The 19672-nt window shown below is 44.0% G+C and overlaps 1 protein-coding gene across 7 annotated transcripts in view; it reads right to left on the bottom strand.

The window, feature by feature from the left end:
• Positions 1–19672, bottom strand: part of cacna1ba (calcium channel, voltage-dependent, N type, alpha 1B subunit, a) — a 101804-nt gene that overhangs the window by 43025 nt on the left and 39107 nt on the right. For 3 of the 7 annotated variants that reach the window (XM_029124602.2, XM_029124601.2, XM_029124599.2), the window contains exons 8-20: positions 15867–15982; positions 15549–15647; positions 12852–12935; positions 10451–10669; positions 10138–10250; positions 9886–9998; positions 9316–9447; positions 5995–6067; positions 5775–5892; positions 5501–5568; positions 4927–5033; positions 4548–4604; positions 3856–3918 (exon numbers count right to left, since the gene is read on the bottom strand). In XM_029124602.2, the coding sequence (XP_028980435.2) occupies positions 3856–3918; positions 4548–4604; positions 4927–5033; positions 5501–5568; positions 5775–5892; positions 5995–6067; positions 9316–9447; positions 9886–9998; positions 10138–10250; positions 10451–10669; positions 12852–12935; positions 15549–15647; positions 15867–15982 (1362 nt within the window). Of the gene's footprint in view, positions 1–146; positions 183–3855; positions 3919–4547; positions 4605–4926; positions 5034–5500; positions 5569–5774; positions 5893–5994; positions 6068–9315; positions 9448–9885; positions 9999–10137; positions 10251–10450; positions 10670–12851; positions 12936–15548; positions 15648–15866; positions 15983–19672 lie in introns of all 7 variants that reach the window. The other 4 variants (XM_029124597.2, XM_029124598.2, XM_029124600.2 and 1 more) reach the window with 4 other exon arrangements.

Consider the following 19672-nt stretch of genomic DNA (forward strand, 5'->3'; position numbering starts at 1 on the left):
GGCAGATGATTGACGCTAATGTAGGAAAAGACCGTTCTTCAATCTGGATTCTTCAATGCAAACGCTATGAGGATGGTCACAAGGATATGATGTACTGTACATCAGACAAATACAGTAGATTGTCACGTCGCCATAAATAAGATTACCTCAGGTAGTGATGGACTGGGGAGCAGACATAACTCCTACAACACATAAAGGAGCACATTGAAACAAAACACAGGGACAGACTGAAAACTGCCATAAACAGGTTAAGACATTCAAAACAAACACAAGCACAGACTGAGAAGGGACATAAAGAGGTTGACACACTGATACCAAAACAGGTGGAGACAACGGCTTAGAAAGGCTGACAGAGGCGTAACATGGAAAAAAATGCTGAGAAAGGGTGACAGAGCAACAGAAAACAAACAATTCACATCAATTTGTGATATTCAGATTTTTTACTACGGCCTTGCCTCATCGTATGCAGCAACTTCCCGTGGGCTCGGCAGAGACGAGAATTGGGACATCTGTCCCCATAGATACCCGCTTCTCATCACACTGCTCACTCAACCAGGGTCACAGCAGACACCCATGCGCTTGGAGGAGAACGCTTCACCGGTTAACAGCCGCTTTCAGCTTGTATACATTCTGACCACTAGGAGACTCAACATGACAAGGCAATCCCTGCTGACCTCTCCCCCCACCCCCGATGGTGCTTGGTCAATTTGCGCTGGTCTGATGGGACTCCCGACCACTGTTGGTATGGCGTGACTGGGGATTTAACCCGGGTTACAGTGCTGCAACAGACCTTCAATCGCTGCACCGGTCAGGAGCCAAGTTGAGGTTCTCTTAATTATACTTCCGATCTGCAATGTCCTAGCAGTCTTCTAATGAGAACCACTAGTCTTTAAAGAGCAGCATGGCCCTCCAGTCATAGAAAGGGTGATAGAAAGAACCCCACATTTGTGTGGGTGGCTGTGGCATCCGGTCCAGTGGCCCATTGTGGCCACTGCAAAGCTGCTCAGACGGAACTGCTGACTCACTGAGCGTCAGGTTCTAATGGCTTGGCTTTGTGTCATTAAGACTGGGAAGGAGAGCGGCTTTCATTCTCTCCGTTAAGGAACATCTGCTCTACCCAGCCGGAGCCTGCTGTCGCCCAGCCCAGCCCAGCCCAGCAATGCCCAGGAAACTGTGCAAGCCCAGACTACTGCCGAGTAGTAAACACAGCAGGAGCGGGAAGGCATCCTTTAGAGAGGCAGAGTGCGAAGGACTCTTCCTGTTAATACTCAACAGTATGAAACTAACCCCGAAGGAGAGCTGGGAGTCGTGGGGGATCCAGTGGGTTGTCTTGTTTTGATTTATTACCAATTGAAATATTTACAGGGCGGCTCATTTGAATATTTAAAGTCACTTATTGAGAAGGTGTTTTTCTGCTGCTCATAAAGAAAAACAGAATGTGCGTCTTTGTGCGGTGTTACAGAGTGCATGTGTTCTTTTAACAATATCTCAAATACATAAAAGGTACTCTAATCTTCACCCATCACAGCTTGAAGAGGACTGGCCACCCCTCAAAGTCTGGTTCCTCTCTAGGTTTCTTCCTAATTTTGGACCCCCCTAGGGGTTTTTTCCTAGCCACTGTGCATTAACTGTTGCTGCTTGCTTTTTGGGGTTTCAGACTGTGTGTCTGTAAAAGCAGTTGGTAATAACCGATGATATAAAAAGGGCTTTATACAATTAATTTGATTCATTCATTCATTAGCGGTGCAAGGTTTATGGAGCAAATGAACATCTTTTCAAGCGGCTTGTAAATGATTTTATTCGCTGTTGCTGATAACACAAAACGTAGCCTTAGCTTAATATATAAAGCAGGCAGACAGGCACTGAGCTCTTCAGTTACTGTTTAATTAAACATTTGATTGGTCAAAATGAGTGACCTTTTAGTGACCCTCTCACCAGCTGTGACTGAGGACACGTTCTCATTACAGAAATTACAGAGAAGCAATTAGCGTTGACTGCCTTGCTCAGGGAAAGAAAGACAGATTTTTTAACCTGCAACTCGAACTAGCCTTTCGGTTGGTGAGAAGCATTAACAACTAGGCTACCCTGCCACCCTGTCTTTGAGCGTAGTATGAAAATGGCTTTAGATTTACCACAATGGTGTGGCATGTTTCAGGCTGGGTGTTTTGTAAAAGCACTTTGTGATGTAAAGTGCTTTATAAATGTGTTTATTTGATTGATTGAGTACAGTACCCAAATATACAATGGGTTTAGGACCCCCAAATACAAAACAATATAAAAATGTGGAATATAAAAATCTGTCATTTGTTTAATACTGACTGTATCACCAAAAGTATGCTAATTACACTTTGTAATGGCAATCGCTCTATATGAATAGGGGAACATTCTTATCGGCAAAACATGAAAATGACATACATAACCATGCAAAACAGGAGTTTGGAAATGATTTGACCAAAGTTCAGGAAACAACAGTTCATCTGACACAAGACATTATTCAAATCATCCACCGCTCTGTGAAATTGTACTATACTGTACTGCACTTCTTCTTGAACTATTCAGAGTACACTCTGGATGAGTTCAGTAAAATAATAACGTTGCTTGAAACATGTGGTTGATGCAACATAGGACGAGAAAACAACCAGAGCCAAACGCACCTCTCCAAAGTGTCATTTAAATCTCCTAGCTGCGCTGTTGTGGAATTAGAGCTATCAAACTTGTGTGAACTGAGTCCTTCTGGATAACATTCTACGCTAAATGACTAAAATGTAAAATGTAGTTGTTTTATTGGTGTCTCAGCCAGCACATAATTACTGTTGGTGTTAACGCGATCCAAAAAACCCATAATTCGAAAGTGTATTATTGCCAACATGAGTCCTAAAGACAATACATCAGTGTAAAGCACTGAAGGGATATTAGAAGAGTGGTCATTTGGGTGTGTCCTGAAAGGCATCCATAAGTGCATTTGTGTATAAATAATAGAAATTCCACCTTGTCTTACTGGCGATGTAATCTTTCGATTTGCTGTTAAAGACCTCCATCATAAGTTAGATGCAATTCATCACTCTGCCATTCGTTTTGTAACCTCTGCCTCCTGCGACACACTCAACGCCAGACTCACTGGTACCTCATTTAGATTTTTTTCTTTTAGGTAAATGCCACCTCTAACTCAGCTCACTTCTTAACATCTGCCACTGTAACAGTACCCCGGCGCTCTGGAAGATACATCCCTCTGGTTCCTCCTGTAGTCTATTCTTCCTCTGGTCGATACTCATTTCAGCTTGCTGCTGCCAACGACTGGAATGACTTGCGAAAGACCCGTAAGCCCGATACCTTTGTCTCACTTTATGCCTTTAAAAATCAAATAAACCTACTGTTACCTGACAACCACACCCGCTGGATCCAGCATTCATATCTATATTCGTGTCGCACTGTGTTTATTTTAATTTAGGTTTATTTATTTATATATATATATATATATATATATATTTTACATTATTTTATGCTGCTTTGTGTACTGTCTTGTCTTGCATGGGATTGCCTTTGGCCAAGCGACATCTGTGACTGTCAAGCTCAGTCAGTCAAAACGTCACAAGCGAATTGCGGAGCCCGATCTCTGACGTCCCGTATAGAATGTTACAGGACAGACAGTGTCTTCCGATAACGACACCTACCAGTGTATCAATCTGCTGTTGAATCTGTTTTCAACATGGATACGCGGGAGAGCGATAGGCGCCACACAATGGTCATGATAAAAGAATGACTTATTGTACATTATGGGACCCAGGCTAGGGAGGAGGAGGATGAGGAGGAGGAAGAGGAGGATGGAGTAATGTGTAACAGAGAATAAACACTCACAGTGAGTTAACGCTGCAGACGGACGAGCTGCTAGAGAGCGCACCTCGACTTTGCTTTACAAAACTGCACATGCAAAAACACAAAAGTCGGGGGGAGGGAGAACAAAAGAGATGGAGAGGTCAGGGTCGAAAGGAGGTCAGGGCACCCGCGGTCCACCCGTCCGTTCGTCTGACTCGACCACCACACATCAACACAGTGACAGTCTGGGTTCAAGACCAAACGAATGAGTAACCAAAGAGAAGTAACAGCTTTGAGACTTTAAACCTCCAAGCAAATAGTGGAGTCATATTTAAAAGCAGAGATAAAATAAATCTTGCCGCAAAAGAATTACGGGTGCCAGGCAATTCCTCAAAGGAAATGTGGAGGAAAAAACTCTCAAAGCCCATATTAAAAACAACGTTCGACTAATTGATGACTACATCACATATTAAAAATAACCAGATAAAACAGTGATCTGCTATTTGCAGGTGGGACACATACAGGTCAATGGCAGTATTAGGATGCAATGCCACAATTGATTGACTACGCTATAAATCTGGATTTGTACACAACTCAAACATCGTGCCTGTCACTCGAAAGAAATGAGGTGTACAATAACGATATACATCTGAGTGCCAGAAAGTTCCCCCGAAAATCTGGTCTGAATGTACAGTATTGCATGCACAATCTGTGCCGGTTGTTTTAGAAATTACCTTGTCGGCATTGCCCTCTCTGCTCCGTGTTGACCTGTGTACAGCATACTGTGCAGCCTATGTGGGGGGTGAAAGCCAGAGCATTAACGCTTCTCTGACCCCGTCTGAAGGTCTTAGAAGGAATGAAGCCTTTTTTTTTCTCTGTCCCTCACACATTTACAGCGTTGGGCCCCTCACTGACTCAGAGAGAGAACACACTCACATCCCCAGCCACTGGGAACAGAAGGGTTAAATCATACGGAACTCATCAGAGGAGGCTCACAATAAACTGGACCCGCTGACGGAGTAGTACAACACACGGGGAGGCGGAGCCACAAAGAACACAACAGGGGAGGTCGGTCTGCGAGGGGGTGTGGTCAAACGCCTCAGGGTGACTTACGCTGTGATGGAGATGTTAGCCGCCGACATGGGGCTGACCTCCTTCACCTCCTTAGCCTTCTGGAGGGCCATCTTCTTGTTTATGGCCACCTCCTGCTCCTCCTCATCCTGTAGCACAAACGGAAAGAAGCCATCACTGTGTACACGACGATAAGACCTGACATAGGCCATCACCTCATCTAAACACCAGCCGCTAAGATATAAGCCTCTTTTCAACAGGTGAAATTTGAATGGTGGAAAAATCGCCCAGCCTTTTGGGGGTGTCCTCCGCCTTGAGTTATATACAAGGACAAACATCAGTCATCTCAGAACAGCCACAGATGTCAGGATTATGGAAGAGATCAACATCCTCATGGGAAAATGCACCGTCTGATTCAACAAACATAAACACAGTGATTCAAGTCCAGGTTTAACTACACAGCAACACAGTCTTTTATGATGGATCATCTGGGGAACATCGCCATATACCCGGTCCCCTCGCTTCCGTCTTCAGCCAGGGTTCTCAGGGACTCCAGTGAGGAGAGGTGACAGTCAGTGAACACAGAACAGGGAGTCCTAAACCATTTTTACTGTACCTTAGTGAGCTCCTGCGCGTTAGCAAGGTTGTCCACAGCAATGGCCAAAAAGACATTCAGGAGTGTGTCTGATCAGTGAGGTATCAGGAAAGTCCAAACAGTCAGACAGAAAATGAACATTTACTGAAATCATATTGCTTATAATCCTATATAGAATATTTACATTCTTATGTTTTAAAAAACGATGTTAAGTCATGCTACTGTGAGAGGATTCTGAAGACGGTGCTTGACAGTGAAGGTTAACTAACGCGAACTGATCATTCAGGGAGGATACAGTTTCCGAACAAGGTGAGCACAATGAAGTAAATGGAGGAGAACATTCCCCGCCGAACACCGCCCTGGGATTCTATCCCATGATACATCACTGCATTCCAGTCCTCTCCTGTCAGAATCTGGGAGAGACACGGTTATATTTTTACAGCATTTCAGCTAGTTGTAATATTCAGTGAGCTACAAAAGACAGCAAACCTACCCTAGCACTCTGTGAACCTCACCTGGAAAACTGTGAGAATAGCTGCTGGAAAGGTGTCAAAGTTGGTTGTTGGTGTCTCCTCCTCAAAATTAAACCTGCAGAAGGAAACAAAATGAAAGAGTTTGCTAATGTTGAGGTAAACCTTGGTAGTATGCAGGTTCTAACTATATTTCCTAATACGAGAACACATCACTTTTTTTTTACCATGGAATTCAAATTTACAGTATTTATAGAGAAGACCTTGTATCATCACAAAAACTCTAAATTAACTCAGTCCGTTTTGAACGTGTCCCCCATAAAAACGGTAATGTTTTTTTAATCTGCTGCCCAGGAGTTCAGCTTAACACTAATCGTATGCTAACTCTACAGCAAATTAGAAATGTTGCCAATGCAGCAACTTAATTGGTACCTTTTGTACAGCTTCAATTATTAGAAATTTGTCAAGAAGAGGGTGTTGCTAAGCAAAGTATCAATGGTTCAAGCTAGGGGTGTCGCGATATACCTGTATTGACGATAACCATGATATTTAAATAATAAAATATTGATATCATGTTAATAATACACATGATAATATTGTATTCACTAGGCAAAACTGAAGTTGTATTTTTCCAAAAAACCCTCTCGGTTTTTCAATTCATGTCAGCTATAGACAATCGATGCATAAACGAGACTGGAACTATGCACAGGTGTTGAAATCAACTCATTAGCCCCACTAGAACCCCTGGGAGAGATCCGCAAAGACGCGCCAGTTTTGTAGCCTATTCACATAGAAAATGCTTTGTATTCTTCCAAAAGCTCCCTTTCGGTGTTAAGGCCTTGCAGATCTTTTGTTTATCAGATCATCTGGTTGCATTTTCACTATCCATTAAGTGTAATTGTTCTTTTTGTATGCTTTTATTTTTTTATTTGAACAGTTATGGTTACAGACTCTCTCCACTCCATACACTCGTATTTTGAGTGTAATTAATTTGCCAAAAAAGAAAAGATAAAACACTAAACAAAGTTGAAGATGATAGATTTGACTGATACCCTTTTTTTTCTCTTAGATACAGCAATAATATAGTTACCGTGAATTATTTTGGCCACGATAATCGTGTAGTGAAAATCTGATATCGTGACAGGCCTAGTTCAAGGCCCATGGGCAGTGGTTGGACACTGGAGGAAGCAAAACTGTTAGCAGCAAAACGTTGACCTCGGTTTTGCTGGTACCATGACCCGAATTGGCAGTTGGGTTTTGCTTGGTGGGTGGCACAATGTGTAGCAAATACAGAAATGTACCGTAAGTGCATTCCACAGCTACCTGATGGAACAATCCAACTGGTACCTTTGGCACTTAAATGGCCAGACTGTCAGTGGAGAAAGTTATCAGCAGCACGTTGATATTGGTATTCCCCTGATAGATAAATGTAGATGTATCTGCCTCATGATGGCCAGCTTCACATGCATTACCACTTCCTTTGAAGTCATGTTATCAGACACCAGCAACAGACACCAAATGCAAAACCAAAGCCTACAGTTAAGACTAAACATTTACAGCTCTACTGTTCATGAACTAGCGATGTGAACGAACACATGAAACATGTGAAGCCAATTGTCTAAATTATTGTGCCACCCTAAACTGGGAAGTCTATGCACAAAACTGATATGGATGAAATTGTCACATTAAAGCTGACAGTCTGTACTTTAACCCTGTAGTCATTGCATAATTTTATATCCTACATGCTGGAATGGAGAACTCCCCCCCAAAACATATTCACGGTCAAAAAAATGTTTCACTTACTTTTGAAGAATTGTGTTTTAGCCCACAAATGACACATTAAGAAGAATGCCAATTAGTCACAGTTATTATTGTTTTGCTCCAGCACAATATGCAGAGTACATCATCCTGCTGTCAGAGCACTAACAGCATGGCTGGCTTCCGTAAACCCCTCAGACAAGGCTGATCTCACAGCAGCGCAGAAGAACACACATTCCCAGCTAATGGAGGAGTTGAAGATAAGCACAGTGTCGGCTAATCTTGATATTCTGTATTGCTCTGTGAGAATCTACAGGGACCTCATTACACCTCTAGAAGAATGAGAATGATGCAAAAAGCCAACTGTGTGTGTCGTCTCCCTGCCTGCTGAAATCCTTAACAGACATTCATTAGCACATCTCTCATTAACTTCTCAACTATAGAAAGAAGAATGCAGTTCTGCCTAAAAACTCTACTCTGAAGTAAAAAAAGAAAAATACACGCAAAGAACATTTGATTACCAAAGAAACAAGTGACTAATGGTAGAGTGAATCGAATATCAAATTAATTCAATGGAATGTATCTCATACTTGAATGTTTTCATTAATTCAACATTTGCTCCTATACAGCAGTTGTCACACAATTCAATTTTTTCGATGGAATAGGCATGATGTTGAATATACTATAGATGTTATTCAACCAGTGCATAATGCATGTTGATCCATGCACCTGGATGGGACACAGCTCAAGTGGATTTGGCACGCATTCATTTCCTGAACAGCTTGGACTGGCCAGGATCTGGCTGGGGAAGCAGCTGAAAAACAACTAGTTGGTACTCTCTGAGTGAACCCCACGCCGAACCGGGAAGCACAACACACGGCCTCATCCATCAGTGTACAGCCCTCTCGTTGGGTGGTTGGTAAGACACTACTGGGGGGGGGGTTTCAGTCTCCCTACATAATTATGAGTGATCGGAGGAGTTTCAGACCTAATATTGCGCGACAGCGGTATTTGGGACATTTTGGGCAGAGAGAGTTAAACATGATGATATTGGTTGATTGAGCCTGTCGTCTAATCCACAAATGAATGGAGTCATGTTTCTAGTATTTATTATGGCTTTTGTGTTCCTTGGTGCTCAATCATGCTTATGGTGGACAGGATTGGACGTGTTTCAACAGTGTCCCAATTGGCCGCGGCATTGCAGGACCGCCAGTTTGACCAGCTTTCTCTGTCTTTGTAAAGACTATAGCCTGAAGGAGGCCCTGTTCTGGTATGTACAGACTGTCATGAGCTCACATGAAAGCTAGCCTATCTGAGACTGCGAAACGGTGGCTGCTTCTGATTATTCGTTATTAAAATTAGAGCCCCCACATCGCTACAAATTCTGGATATTGTGGTTTGTTTAGAACCAGGAAATTTCATTGGCCCGTTTCTACTGTACCCGTGAGGAAATTCACAATTTTGATGGCACATACCATATTAACGAACATAAATTGGTAAACAGAGCAGGACCTTAAATAAACTGTTACTCCATACCACCACTGATTTTACTTAAGAAACTGCTACTCCATACTCTTCCTGATTCTACTTTATACACTGTTGACTCACATTCCCCCAAAAAGCTGCATGCCAAGAAGGGCGAACACGACGATGAAGAGGAAGAGGAGGAAGAGCAGGCTTATGATGGACTTCATGGAGTTGAGAAGAGAGACAACCAGGTTCCTTAGAGAGTTCCAGTATCTGCAGGGTTACAGTGAGGAAGGGCGGAGGACGAAGAGTTGGAAAGAGGTGCCACGGTACAGACAAACGTGGAGCGTGTTTAGAGCTAAACAATTGTCCTGATTACAAATGAATTTAAAGAACATTTAAATAACATTGACTCCAGATGTCACAGCTCATTCCACTCCACAAACTGAGCAACACATTGTCTTCAGACCTCAGTAGCCGCGAGAAGTAAAGTATTTGTGAGAAGGTAATGTGCATAAAAATAAGATTTTTACCTAATTACAAAATTCAAGAAATATGTATCCCGATGCAAACCTGGCCACAAGTGTCTCATATCTAGATAAAACTATTGCAGCCGAAATAAGTCTTTATTGTGATTTAAATCATTTTGCATACTTATAGTAGTGAATGTTTACATGCGGGTGTTGTGTTTTGAGTTACTTAGCGACTTACTTAGTGACTTTGAAAATCCGAAGCAGACGAAGAGCTCTCAAGACGCTGATGCCGAAGGAGGCCCCAGGTTTCACAGCTGCCCAGATCACCTCAAAAATACTACCTATAATAACCTGGAAGGAATCCAATGACTTCATGTACTTCTCTCCAATGCAGTCTAATGCAGTGTAATGCAGTCCAATGCAGTGTAATGTGTATCTCAACAATATGGTTTTTTCAAAAGGGTTTGATCGAATGTTTCGTCTTACTCACTCCAAAATCGAAACAGTTGAAAGAGGAATGAAAGTAGTTTCTGGGTCCAAGTCCATACATTTTCATGGACATCTCAGTCAGAAACAATCCAAGGAATACAAACTCAGCCAAATCTGCCAACCAGAGGAAAAACACAGATAAAACAGGATCATATTTAGGTACATTTAAGTGTGAACACACTTAATCGATACCACAAACAGACTGCAGATGAATTCATAGTGACTGTAGCGAATAACTAGACTGAGAGATTGGGTTGGTGCCAGAGGCTGTGGTAAATGCCACAGTAAGGTCTTCCCTCCAGTTCAGGACTCACACAGCGCATAGGTGAGCCAATCCGGCTGGTCGTAATGGACAATAGCCACACACAGTGTGTTGAGGCCCACCAGACACAGCACGGTCCAATAGAAGCTCTGCGCTTTGACCAGGCGTCTTATGGTGAAGCGGAGCCGCTTCTCTTTCCTCCGAAAGTAGGAGGCGCTGTCGTTCTTGCTGCTCCTCAGGCTGGCCCGGGCGAACGGCGACCCTGGGGGAGCAGTGGGAGGAACAGCACACACGCTGGAGATAAAGCCACACACTCACCATTACTGGATCAGTTACAGGTTAAAGGTTTTCATTCGGCGAGGGGAAAAGCCTGCCAACCTCATAAGACTTGAAAAAAGGATACAGAGGAAAGTACTGCAGCTAATAAACCGTGTAATTGTATACTAGGGCTCAAACAAACCAGAGACTTGCGTGTCAAACACAGGAACTTGAGTGTGAAGTAGAGCGCATTAATAACGCGACCAACTGCAGAGTTGTATTTAGTAATGCTGCATCATCGTTCAGGTGGAGAGTAGCCTTCTTAGCGTCCTGGCTAGTTGGTCACCCATAAGGAATTCTGTGTACTGCCCCTCCCTCCTTTACCTCCAGCTCCCCACCCTAGGACTATAATAAACCCTCTGTAACTTCAATTAAACTCAAATGTCAAGTGAGTTTGGGACCCCCCCAAAACAGTGATGAAAAATGGTTCTATTAGCATCTCGTTACAGGCTCAGGAGGACAGGGAGAATGATCATTTCCTGGGCTATTTTCATCTCCAAATATAACTCGGTGTGAAGTGTCATAAACTAAAGCACCAAGTAAGACTTGCCCTTTCTCTTTGCCTCTTCACCCTCCTTCACCCCTTCTCCTCCTCCCTCTCCTTCTCCTTCTCCCTTTCCTCTTTCTCTTACTCCTTCTCCCCTTCTCCTCCCTCGCCTTCTCCCTTTCCTCTTTCTCCTTCTCCCCTTCTCCTCCCTTGCCTTCTCCCTTTCCTCTTTCTCCTTCTCCCCTTCTCCTCCCTTGCCTTCTCCCTTTCCTCTTTCTCCTTCTCCCCTTCTCCTCCCCTGCCTTCTCCCTTTCCTATTTCTCCTTCTCCCCTTCTCCTCCCTTGCCTTCTCCCTTTCCTCTTTCTCCTTCTCCCCTTCTCCTCCCTCACCTTCTCCCTTTCCTCTTTCTCCTTCTCCCTCTCCTTTTTCCTATCCCCCTTCTCCTTCTCCCTTTCCTTCTCCTCTGTTGTATTGGATTATCATAGTGAGCCAAACCACATATTCCCCTTTAATTAATGTGCAGTGACGCAGATCTAATTGAGGAGTATTAATAATCACTTATGCAGCAGGACTGAGGAGTTCAAACAGATAGTATAAGTACCTCCAAGCAGCAGGAAAGAGATGGATATTACTTTATTATTTTATAATAAGAGAATGTGGCAATGCTTCTATCATTAGTAATTCTTAAAGATCCCCAATCCAACATAATAGACAGAACCAGGCCAAATCTTGTTACACAATAGCAACTTGAGTTGCTTATTGAATTATAAAGGCTAGTATTCAAATCACACTGAGACATAGGAAATGAAGAGATTACAATACAAACGAAAGGATTCAGCGTGAAACAGGACTTTTAAAAACAATTAAAGACTTGCAGTCTAGTTCCAGATCCGCAGCTGAGACAGAAATCGGAGACACATAAGAGACAGACATAGGAGACATAAGAGACAGACATAGGAGACAGACATAAGAGACAGACATAAGAGACAGACATAGGAGACACATAAGAGACAGACATAGGAGACATTAAAAACAGACATAGGAGAAAGACATAGGAGACAGATATTGGAGACAGACATAGGAGACAGACATAAGAGACACATAAGAGACAGACATAAGAGACACATAAGAGACAGACATAGGAGACATAAGAGACAGACATAGGAGACACATAAGAGACAGACATAGGAGACACATAAGAGACAGACATAGGAGACATTAAAAACAAACATAGGAGAAAGACATAGGAGACAGATATTGGAGACAGACATAGGAGACACATAAGAGACAGACATAGGAGACACATAAGAGACAGACATAGGAGACACATAAGAGACAGACATAGGAGACATAAGAGACAGACATAGGAGAAAGACATAGGAGACAGACATTGGAGACAGACATAGGAGACAGACATAGGAGACACATAATAGACAGACATAGGAGACACATAAGAGACAGACATAGGAGAAAGACATAGGAGACAGACATAAGAGACAGACATAGGAGACAGACATAGGAGACAGACATAAGAGACAGACATAAGAGACAGCTGGTAAACAGACGGTAAACAGACGGTAGAGACGTAGAACTGAATACAGCCGTGGGAAAGTGGACAGGTTCAGAAGTCACACGTGTTGACCTTACCAACAGATGAGATGTCTGTGAAATGGTCCTCACCCTCCTCAGCATTGATAAGGTCATTCTTGCTCTTCTTGGCTCTTTTCAACACTAAACACACATTAGGACCATATCATAGGGTTAGCATCTCACTATCACCCGTTGTTCAGATGGTTTATACAGGATGTGCATTTGACTGAAAGGACATTAATCCTTTAGGGGCATTAATACACACCTTCCATTAGGTAAGTAACTTGTTCTAAAAAAACTGAACTCAACTCAGCTTGAGCCCTTCACATCGGTGATACCTTGTGAAACGCTTACAGCAGGCATCTTGAGGGACGCCTCTCAAGTCTTGTTAGCTCAACAGACCATTAAAACTAGACTGGCAACATAACCCTCTGACATACACACTCACAGACAGACTCTCTCTGGACTTTGCCCCACTCCCCTGTTGTTCTCGGAGGGGGAGGCCTTATAAATGTCTACACGGTATACCCACTCCTCTTTCAGTGGCCGTGGGGTAGGCTCGCTTTCCAGTCCCCAGTGATGTGTATCTTGTTAATGTTGTGAAAATACAGTATCCGGCCTATCAATCAATCAGACTGAAGGAACAGATCTGAATGTCTCTTCACGTTTTTGGTGGAATGTGTACATGGCAGTAGGCTTACATGTGAACGTTCTAAACGCAATTTGTAGAAAACACAGCTCTGGTCCATTTCAAATGCAAACAACACACGCATGATTGTGCAAGGTTTTGTTAGAAAAAAAAAAGGAAAAATAGGGGAGATCTGACATTGCAAAAACAACTACTGTAGCATGGGTTGATGATGCGACTAGAATAAGGACTTGCTTTTGCTAGTTGTCAATGTATGAATGTTCAAGGAAGTGATTACGAATGATTTCCCACAACCTATCGTCATACTTTGGTTTTCCTACTTTAAAACAAGGTATCTGTTTTCCAAGAAAACCTCCTCAATCAGGCTAAACTTCTACTGACTAAAAAGTATGCATGGGAGAATGTGTTTTTCATCAAACCAGTGGCCATTTGTTTTATAAGCGCATGTACAGCACCAGCCTGTGGATGTGAATTATTTAAAGGTATACATAGATTTCAGCTACAGTCTCTTGACGTGGTTTATAGGCACCCAGAGGGCCATTCCAAACCTGTTTTGAAGCATTGAAAATGTTTGCTTAGATTCCACCTCTAAAGACTTAAACAGGTTGCTAATACATATTCACAAACTAGGAGTGGGAATGTTTTGGCGCCCATGTGGAGCGGAGCGATAGCAACCTCAAATAGATGTTGAAGGCTGATATCACAGCCTTCCTGAGGACGATTAATAATTACAAAACGGTCGGCTAAGATTTTAGACCCCATGGAAGCACAGAGACTGCACTCGCAAAGGCGGTAAATGACCTTTTAATAGCGTCAGGCCGAGGCTTTGCCTCTGTCCTTATGACTCTTGGCCTTAGTGCTTGGACACCACTGATCACTCCCTTCCGTCGGAGAGATTGGAAACACATTGTTCTGCACTGACACGTTCTTGCCTGTTTTCAGTTCTACCCATCAGCAGGATATCAGCAGACCTTTTAACCAAATCTGTGTCAGTCATGAGTGACCTGTTAAAAATGTGAATGAGTAATGTGACCTCCGGATTGAAGTAAATCAAGGTAGAAGGCTGGAGAGGGTGTTCCATTCCCAATGGGAAAGGGTTCTGGGGATACACTTCCTGGTTGAGCGATCAGCGCGACAACCAGAACGGCATTCAGAACTCTCGAAATCAACAAGTCATCTGTGAGTTGCTGTGGCGAAGCGTGAACTTAATCACATTGTGAAATTGGAGAGAAAAACGGGGTAGAGGTATAATAAAAGAAAAAGGAATGAAGCTCTCATACGTGTAACAGGATCTCTACTGAAAAATGATGCGTCTGTTGGAAATGATGTCTCAACATTTAAGCTGCTGAAGTCTATTAAATGGCACGTTTCTCATAGTGTCTGTGAGGCCGGTGGGAGAAGAATATTGAATGAGAACAAATGACACTGACCAGTAAAGCCCATGGTTGTGTTAGTGTCCACAGGTCACACAAGAACGTATAGGCAGTTCAGACCACAATTCAACTCAATCATCACAGATCAGAACAGCAGAGGCACTCCCATCATTGTACATAGAGGATCCATCCGTAGCTTATCGCCCCTTGCAGTAACCTACGCTAGTGGTTTTCAAAAGTGCCCGTCAGCAACCTGCATGTGGTTGTTCAAAGACCCCCCCCCACCCCCCAGCTATGCAGATGGTACCAGCCTACTAAGTAGGTCTTCTGAGAGACCAGTACACTATGACTTAGCACTTCAGATCTTTCAGAGTGGCCTACAGTATTCAGTATGTCGTAGTGCGCCTTTCTTACACTGGGATGGACGCTTGGCAATGTTGGATCAAAAGTGAGCCCACCCACCTCTCCAGTCACCACTACACCACTGGTCATGACCCAAAATACGTTTGGCCTCAACATTAATCGTTACTCTGACCTCACCCTGGGGCTCTGGGTATCTATCTGTAGGACAAGATAGATATCCAGCGTGAGTTGCGTCAGACCAGAGTTGGAGTCAGCAACAGCCACTGCTAGAGAGGAGTCTGGGTAAAGAGTCCGGAGCAGACACAAGGAGATGACGCTCAGACAAAGTCCAAGAGTTTACACTGATAAGATGGGCTGGGCTGGACGTACTCTTTTCAGCGGGGTTGTTGTGTTTCCTCTTGTACCACGCACCATCCAGGGGGGACTTATCTTCAGCATGCTTGTCCTCCTCTGCCAGCATCACTTCCTCTGAAACAAACACAATTGTCAGCTTACCATTGCATGAACCTGTACACACATATTTCAAAACATCAATATTCCTCACAACATATACGCTAGATCAGTAGTGTTAAATCACATCTGCTTGTAATTTACTATGGAGGAAATCCTTTAGCGTGAGGAAGTGTTTAGGCACTGGAAAAATTGGGTTTTAAGGATTAAAGGACAGAGAGTAGAGGGAAGCCTGACCTGCCTTGCATATCCACTCCAGGTATCCAGTCAGCTCTCTCTCTATCTGCTGCTGCCTGCGAAGCTTCAGAAACTCCTGCCTCTTCTCCACACGCTCACGCTCCTTGGCAAACTCACTGCAGACACACACACACACACACACACACACACACAACCACACCACACACACACAACCACACCACACAACCACACCACACACACACAAACACAAACACAATGCACACACAAACACACCCACAACATACAGAGACACACAAACACACACACACACACATACATACATACATACGAAATAAACACACACACACAACATACACAGGAAGAGTTAGGATATGCAGAAAACACATTTCAATTTCACACCAACACCTCTACTGTATATAGTGTATGTGTGTGTGTGTGTGTGTGTGTGTGTGTTTGGGGAACAGGACAAATGTAAGCACCCCCTAGTATCTGATAAGCATGGGAGCACACAATCACAAAAACACACACACATATACAGTTCTAGAGCCTGGAGCATCAATCTGCAGACAATGATTTGTGTTTGCTAAGTCCTTGGATCCTCTACACTACCAATGAACACTTCAAATAACTTTTTTCTCCCTTCACAGTGAAAACAAAAAGAGTCCTCTATGGTTACATGAAGCAACCTTAGAATCCCCTGCAGAAAGACAAACAAGCAAATCTATGATAACAATACATTGGTTCATTAGCTGAAATGAAAGTGCCCTTTCCTGAACAGTAAATAATAAATGATATACTGTAACTGTACTGTAGACCATCACACTGACTGGGGAAATCAGATGAGGCACTGACATCATGGAACAGTTCATGGAAAAACTACCTGAAAGGAGCTTGAGGTGGTTTGTGTAAACACCGTCATCTGTTATCTAGCCAATTAAAGAGCCCCCTTTCCATTGTTGTCACACAGATTTACCCTGGGAATATACAGGTCTAATGCCGACAGGCCAAAGGTTGAAAACCAGTACCAAGACAAAGAGGGGGAGATCTCAGTCATTAACCTGCACCATGAAGACACACACACACGCACGCACACGCACCCACGCGCACACACGCACACACAACACCATGTTCCCTGTTTTTCTTCTTGATTCCAACTCTTCCCAGCACCCACGTCTTCCCCGTGTGCTGTGCTAGCTGTTTAAAACTGTTAGCAGGATGGATGGAGGGAGACGCAGGCATACAGAGAGAGAGCATGAAAGAGAGACAAAGGGAGAGACAGAGAACTGAGGGATCCCCTCCCTGTATGGTTCGCCCCCGTAGCTCAGTGCGAGCCAGGCAGTGATATGTGTCTCTCCCACGCAGGGCATCGGGAAGCTCCTTCCTGCATTGCAGTGGCTGTGTCTGTGTGTGTGGGAGTGGGGGTGGGGGGGTACGCTTATGTGTGTGCGTGCGTGCGTGTGTTTAGGTGTATGCGTCTGTTTGTTCGTGAGAGTAGGCATGTGTCTGTGTGTGCATGTGTGTCTGTGTGTGCATGTGTGTCTGTGTCTGTGTCTGTGTGTTTTTAGGAGGGCTGTGAGGGGGTGGTGCCAACCCTGCCTATTGCAGCTCCAAAGCAGACAACCCCTCAGCAGTGACACCCATAGTCTCTGCCTCTCTATCCCTCTCTATGACTCTTTACCTGTCTCTTCATCACTCTCTACCCCTGACTCTACCCTTCTCTATGACTCTTTACCTGTCTCTTCATCACTCTCTACCTCTCTATACCCCTCTCTATGACTCTTTACCTCTCCCTACATCTCGCTCCCCATCTACCTTTCCCTCCCTCTATCACTCTCTAGCTCTCTATCTATATCACCCTCCACCACTCTCTCTACCTCCCTCTTTCCTCCCTCTTTCTTTCTCCCTCACTCACACTCTACCTCTATCTCTCCCAATAACTCTCTCCCTACCACTCACAATGATTTATGCTGGTAACAAGCTTTAAAATGCCAGAGAAGCATGACTCTGATGCACGTAGCTGAGTTACGACCTTCCGAAGTCAAGGAGTCTAAGTTTGAAATGTGATAAGAACCCTGGGGTATGAAGTCTGGGAACACTGGCTGTAGCCCGATGTACACCACAATATCAGGACCTGAGCATGAGTCAGTATGATTATGTACAGTATATTGACATTACGTACGGTAAAGCTACAGGACATGTCATGGGCTTCCACCTGTCTGTCGCTCTGTCTGACTGTCTGTCTCCAGACAGTCTGACCGACGTGGGATGGATCTGAAAGAGCTGACCTTCTACTCCACCCAGAGGGGAGAAAAGAGGTGAATCATGGAAGGGAGACAGAGATAAAACACTATGTGACGCCTCAAGCTGGGCTGTCAGTGGCCCCCCTGTCGGCACAGACGCAAGCCTGGAGGGCTGGGGACATTAGGAGTGGTGATTGGATAAAAGATTAGCCTCGCTGCCCCTGTCCACTGTTCCCCGCCCGCCGCCCCCGGGGGTGTGGCCTATGCACCCTGTGTGGTCGCAAGCGACAGCGTCTCGCAGGACCCACGGTGCCCTTTAAAATGTGACACAGCCCCGCCTCCGCATCAACGACCTATCACCTCCTGACCACAGCAAACCCGACTGACAGGGTGGGTCTAGGGAGAGAAGAGCAGGGCCTGGGCTAAGTGATATGACAGTGGGCTTTGAGCTGTTGAAGGAGGACAACAGGAATGTAGAGCACACAGAGAGAGATACAGCAGAAAGGACTCAAGACAGACAATGGATACTTTGGTCAAAACTTAAACAGCAACTACAACAACCATAAAAACAACCACAAAAACAGTAACCGCAACACCATCAATAACCACAACATCCATTACAACAACCACTAATGCAACAACAACCATAACATTAACCACAATCACAGCAACAACCACAAAAACAGCCATAAAATTAACCACAACAACAACCATAACATTAACAACAACAACAGCAATAACATTAACAACAGCAGTTGTCACAAAGTGCTTTTACAAAACACCCAGCCTTAAACCCCAAGGAGCAAACCACAACAGTGCAGAATTTCAGTGGCTAGAAAAAAACTCCCTTAGAAGAATGAAATTTAAGAAGAAAACTTGAGAGGAACCAGGCTCAGAGGGGCGACCAATATCCTTTTTGCTGTGCCGGGTGAATTTTAAGAGTTGTAATAATAAAAAAATGCATGTGTTCTGAGTCCAGAGTCTATTAAACCTAATCCAGGTCAGAAGCATGGACCGAGACAACCCGGGGGTGGGAGGGGGATCAGCAGAGTGGCAGCTGAAATCATCAGGTATTGTCTTGATCTGCAACACAACTTGGAGGACTTTGGACAGGGACAGCAAGTATTTCAAGCTGGTACTCTGGAGGTGTGGGCCAAGAACTCATGTCCTCCTAAGTTTAACCAGGGCAGGAGACAGGAAACATTTTGAAAGTGCATTCCTTAGGTCTACAAAGATTTACAGTGTAGAAGGAGACAATAATATAGCATAAGACCTCGGGGCTGAGACAGGGGGTCCAGTGACACTGTGGCCCTATCCAGGGGAGGCCCTGGACTGGGCCCAACAGGAAGGAAATCAATCCACCCACATTGCTAAGCATCAACCAAAGGGACACCCACCAACCGCAACCACCCTAATTGCACAAAAACCACAACAAACAAAAACCACAACAACAACCATAACATTAACCACAACAACAACAACCATACCATTAACCACAGCAACTACAACAATAACCATAACATTAACCACAACAACAACCTTACTATTAACCACAGCAACAACAACAATAACCATAACATTAACCACAACAAAACCACAACAACA

The sequence above is a fragment of the Esox lucius genome, chromosome 13 (assembly GCF_011004845.1).
Source record: "Esox lucius isolate fEsoLuc1 chromosome 13, fEsoLuc1.pri, whole genome shotgun sequence".
Taxonomy (NCBI): Eukaryota; Metazoa; Chordata; class Actinopteri; order Esociformes; family Esocidae; genus Esox; species Esox lucius.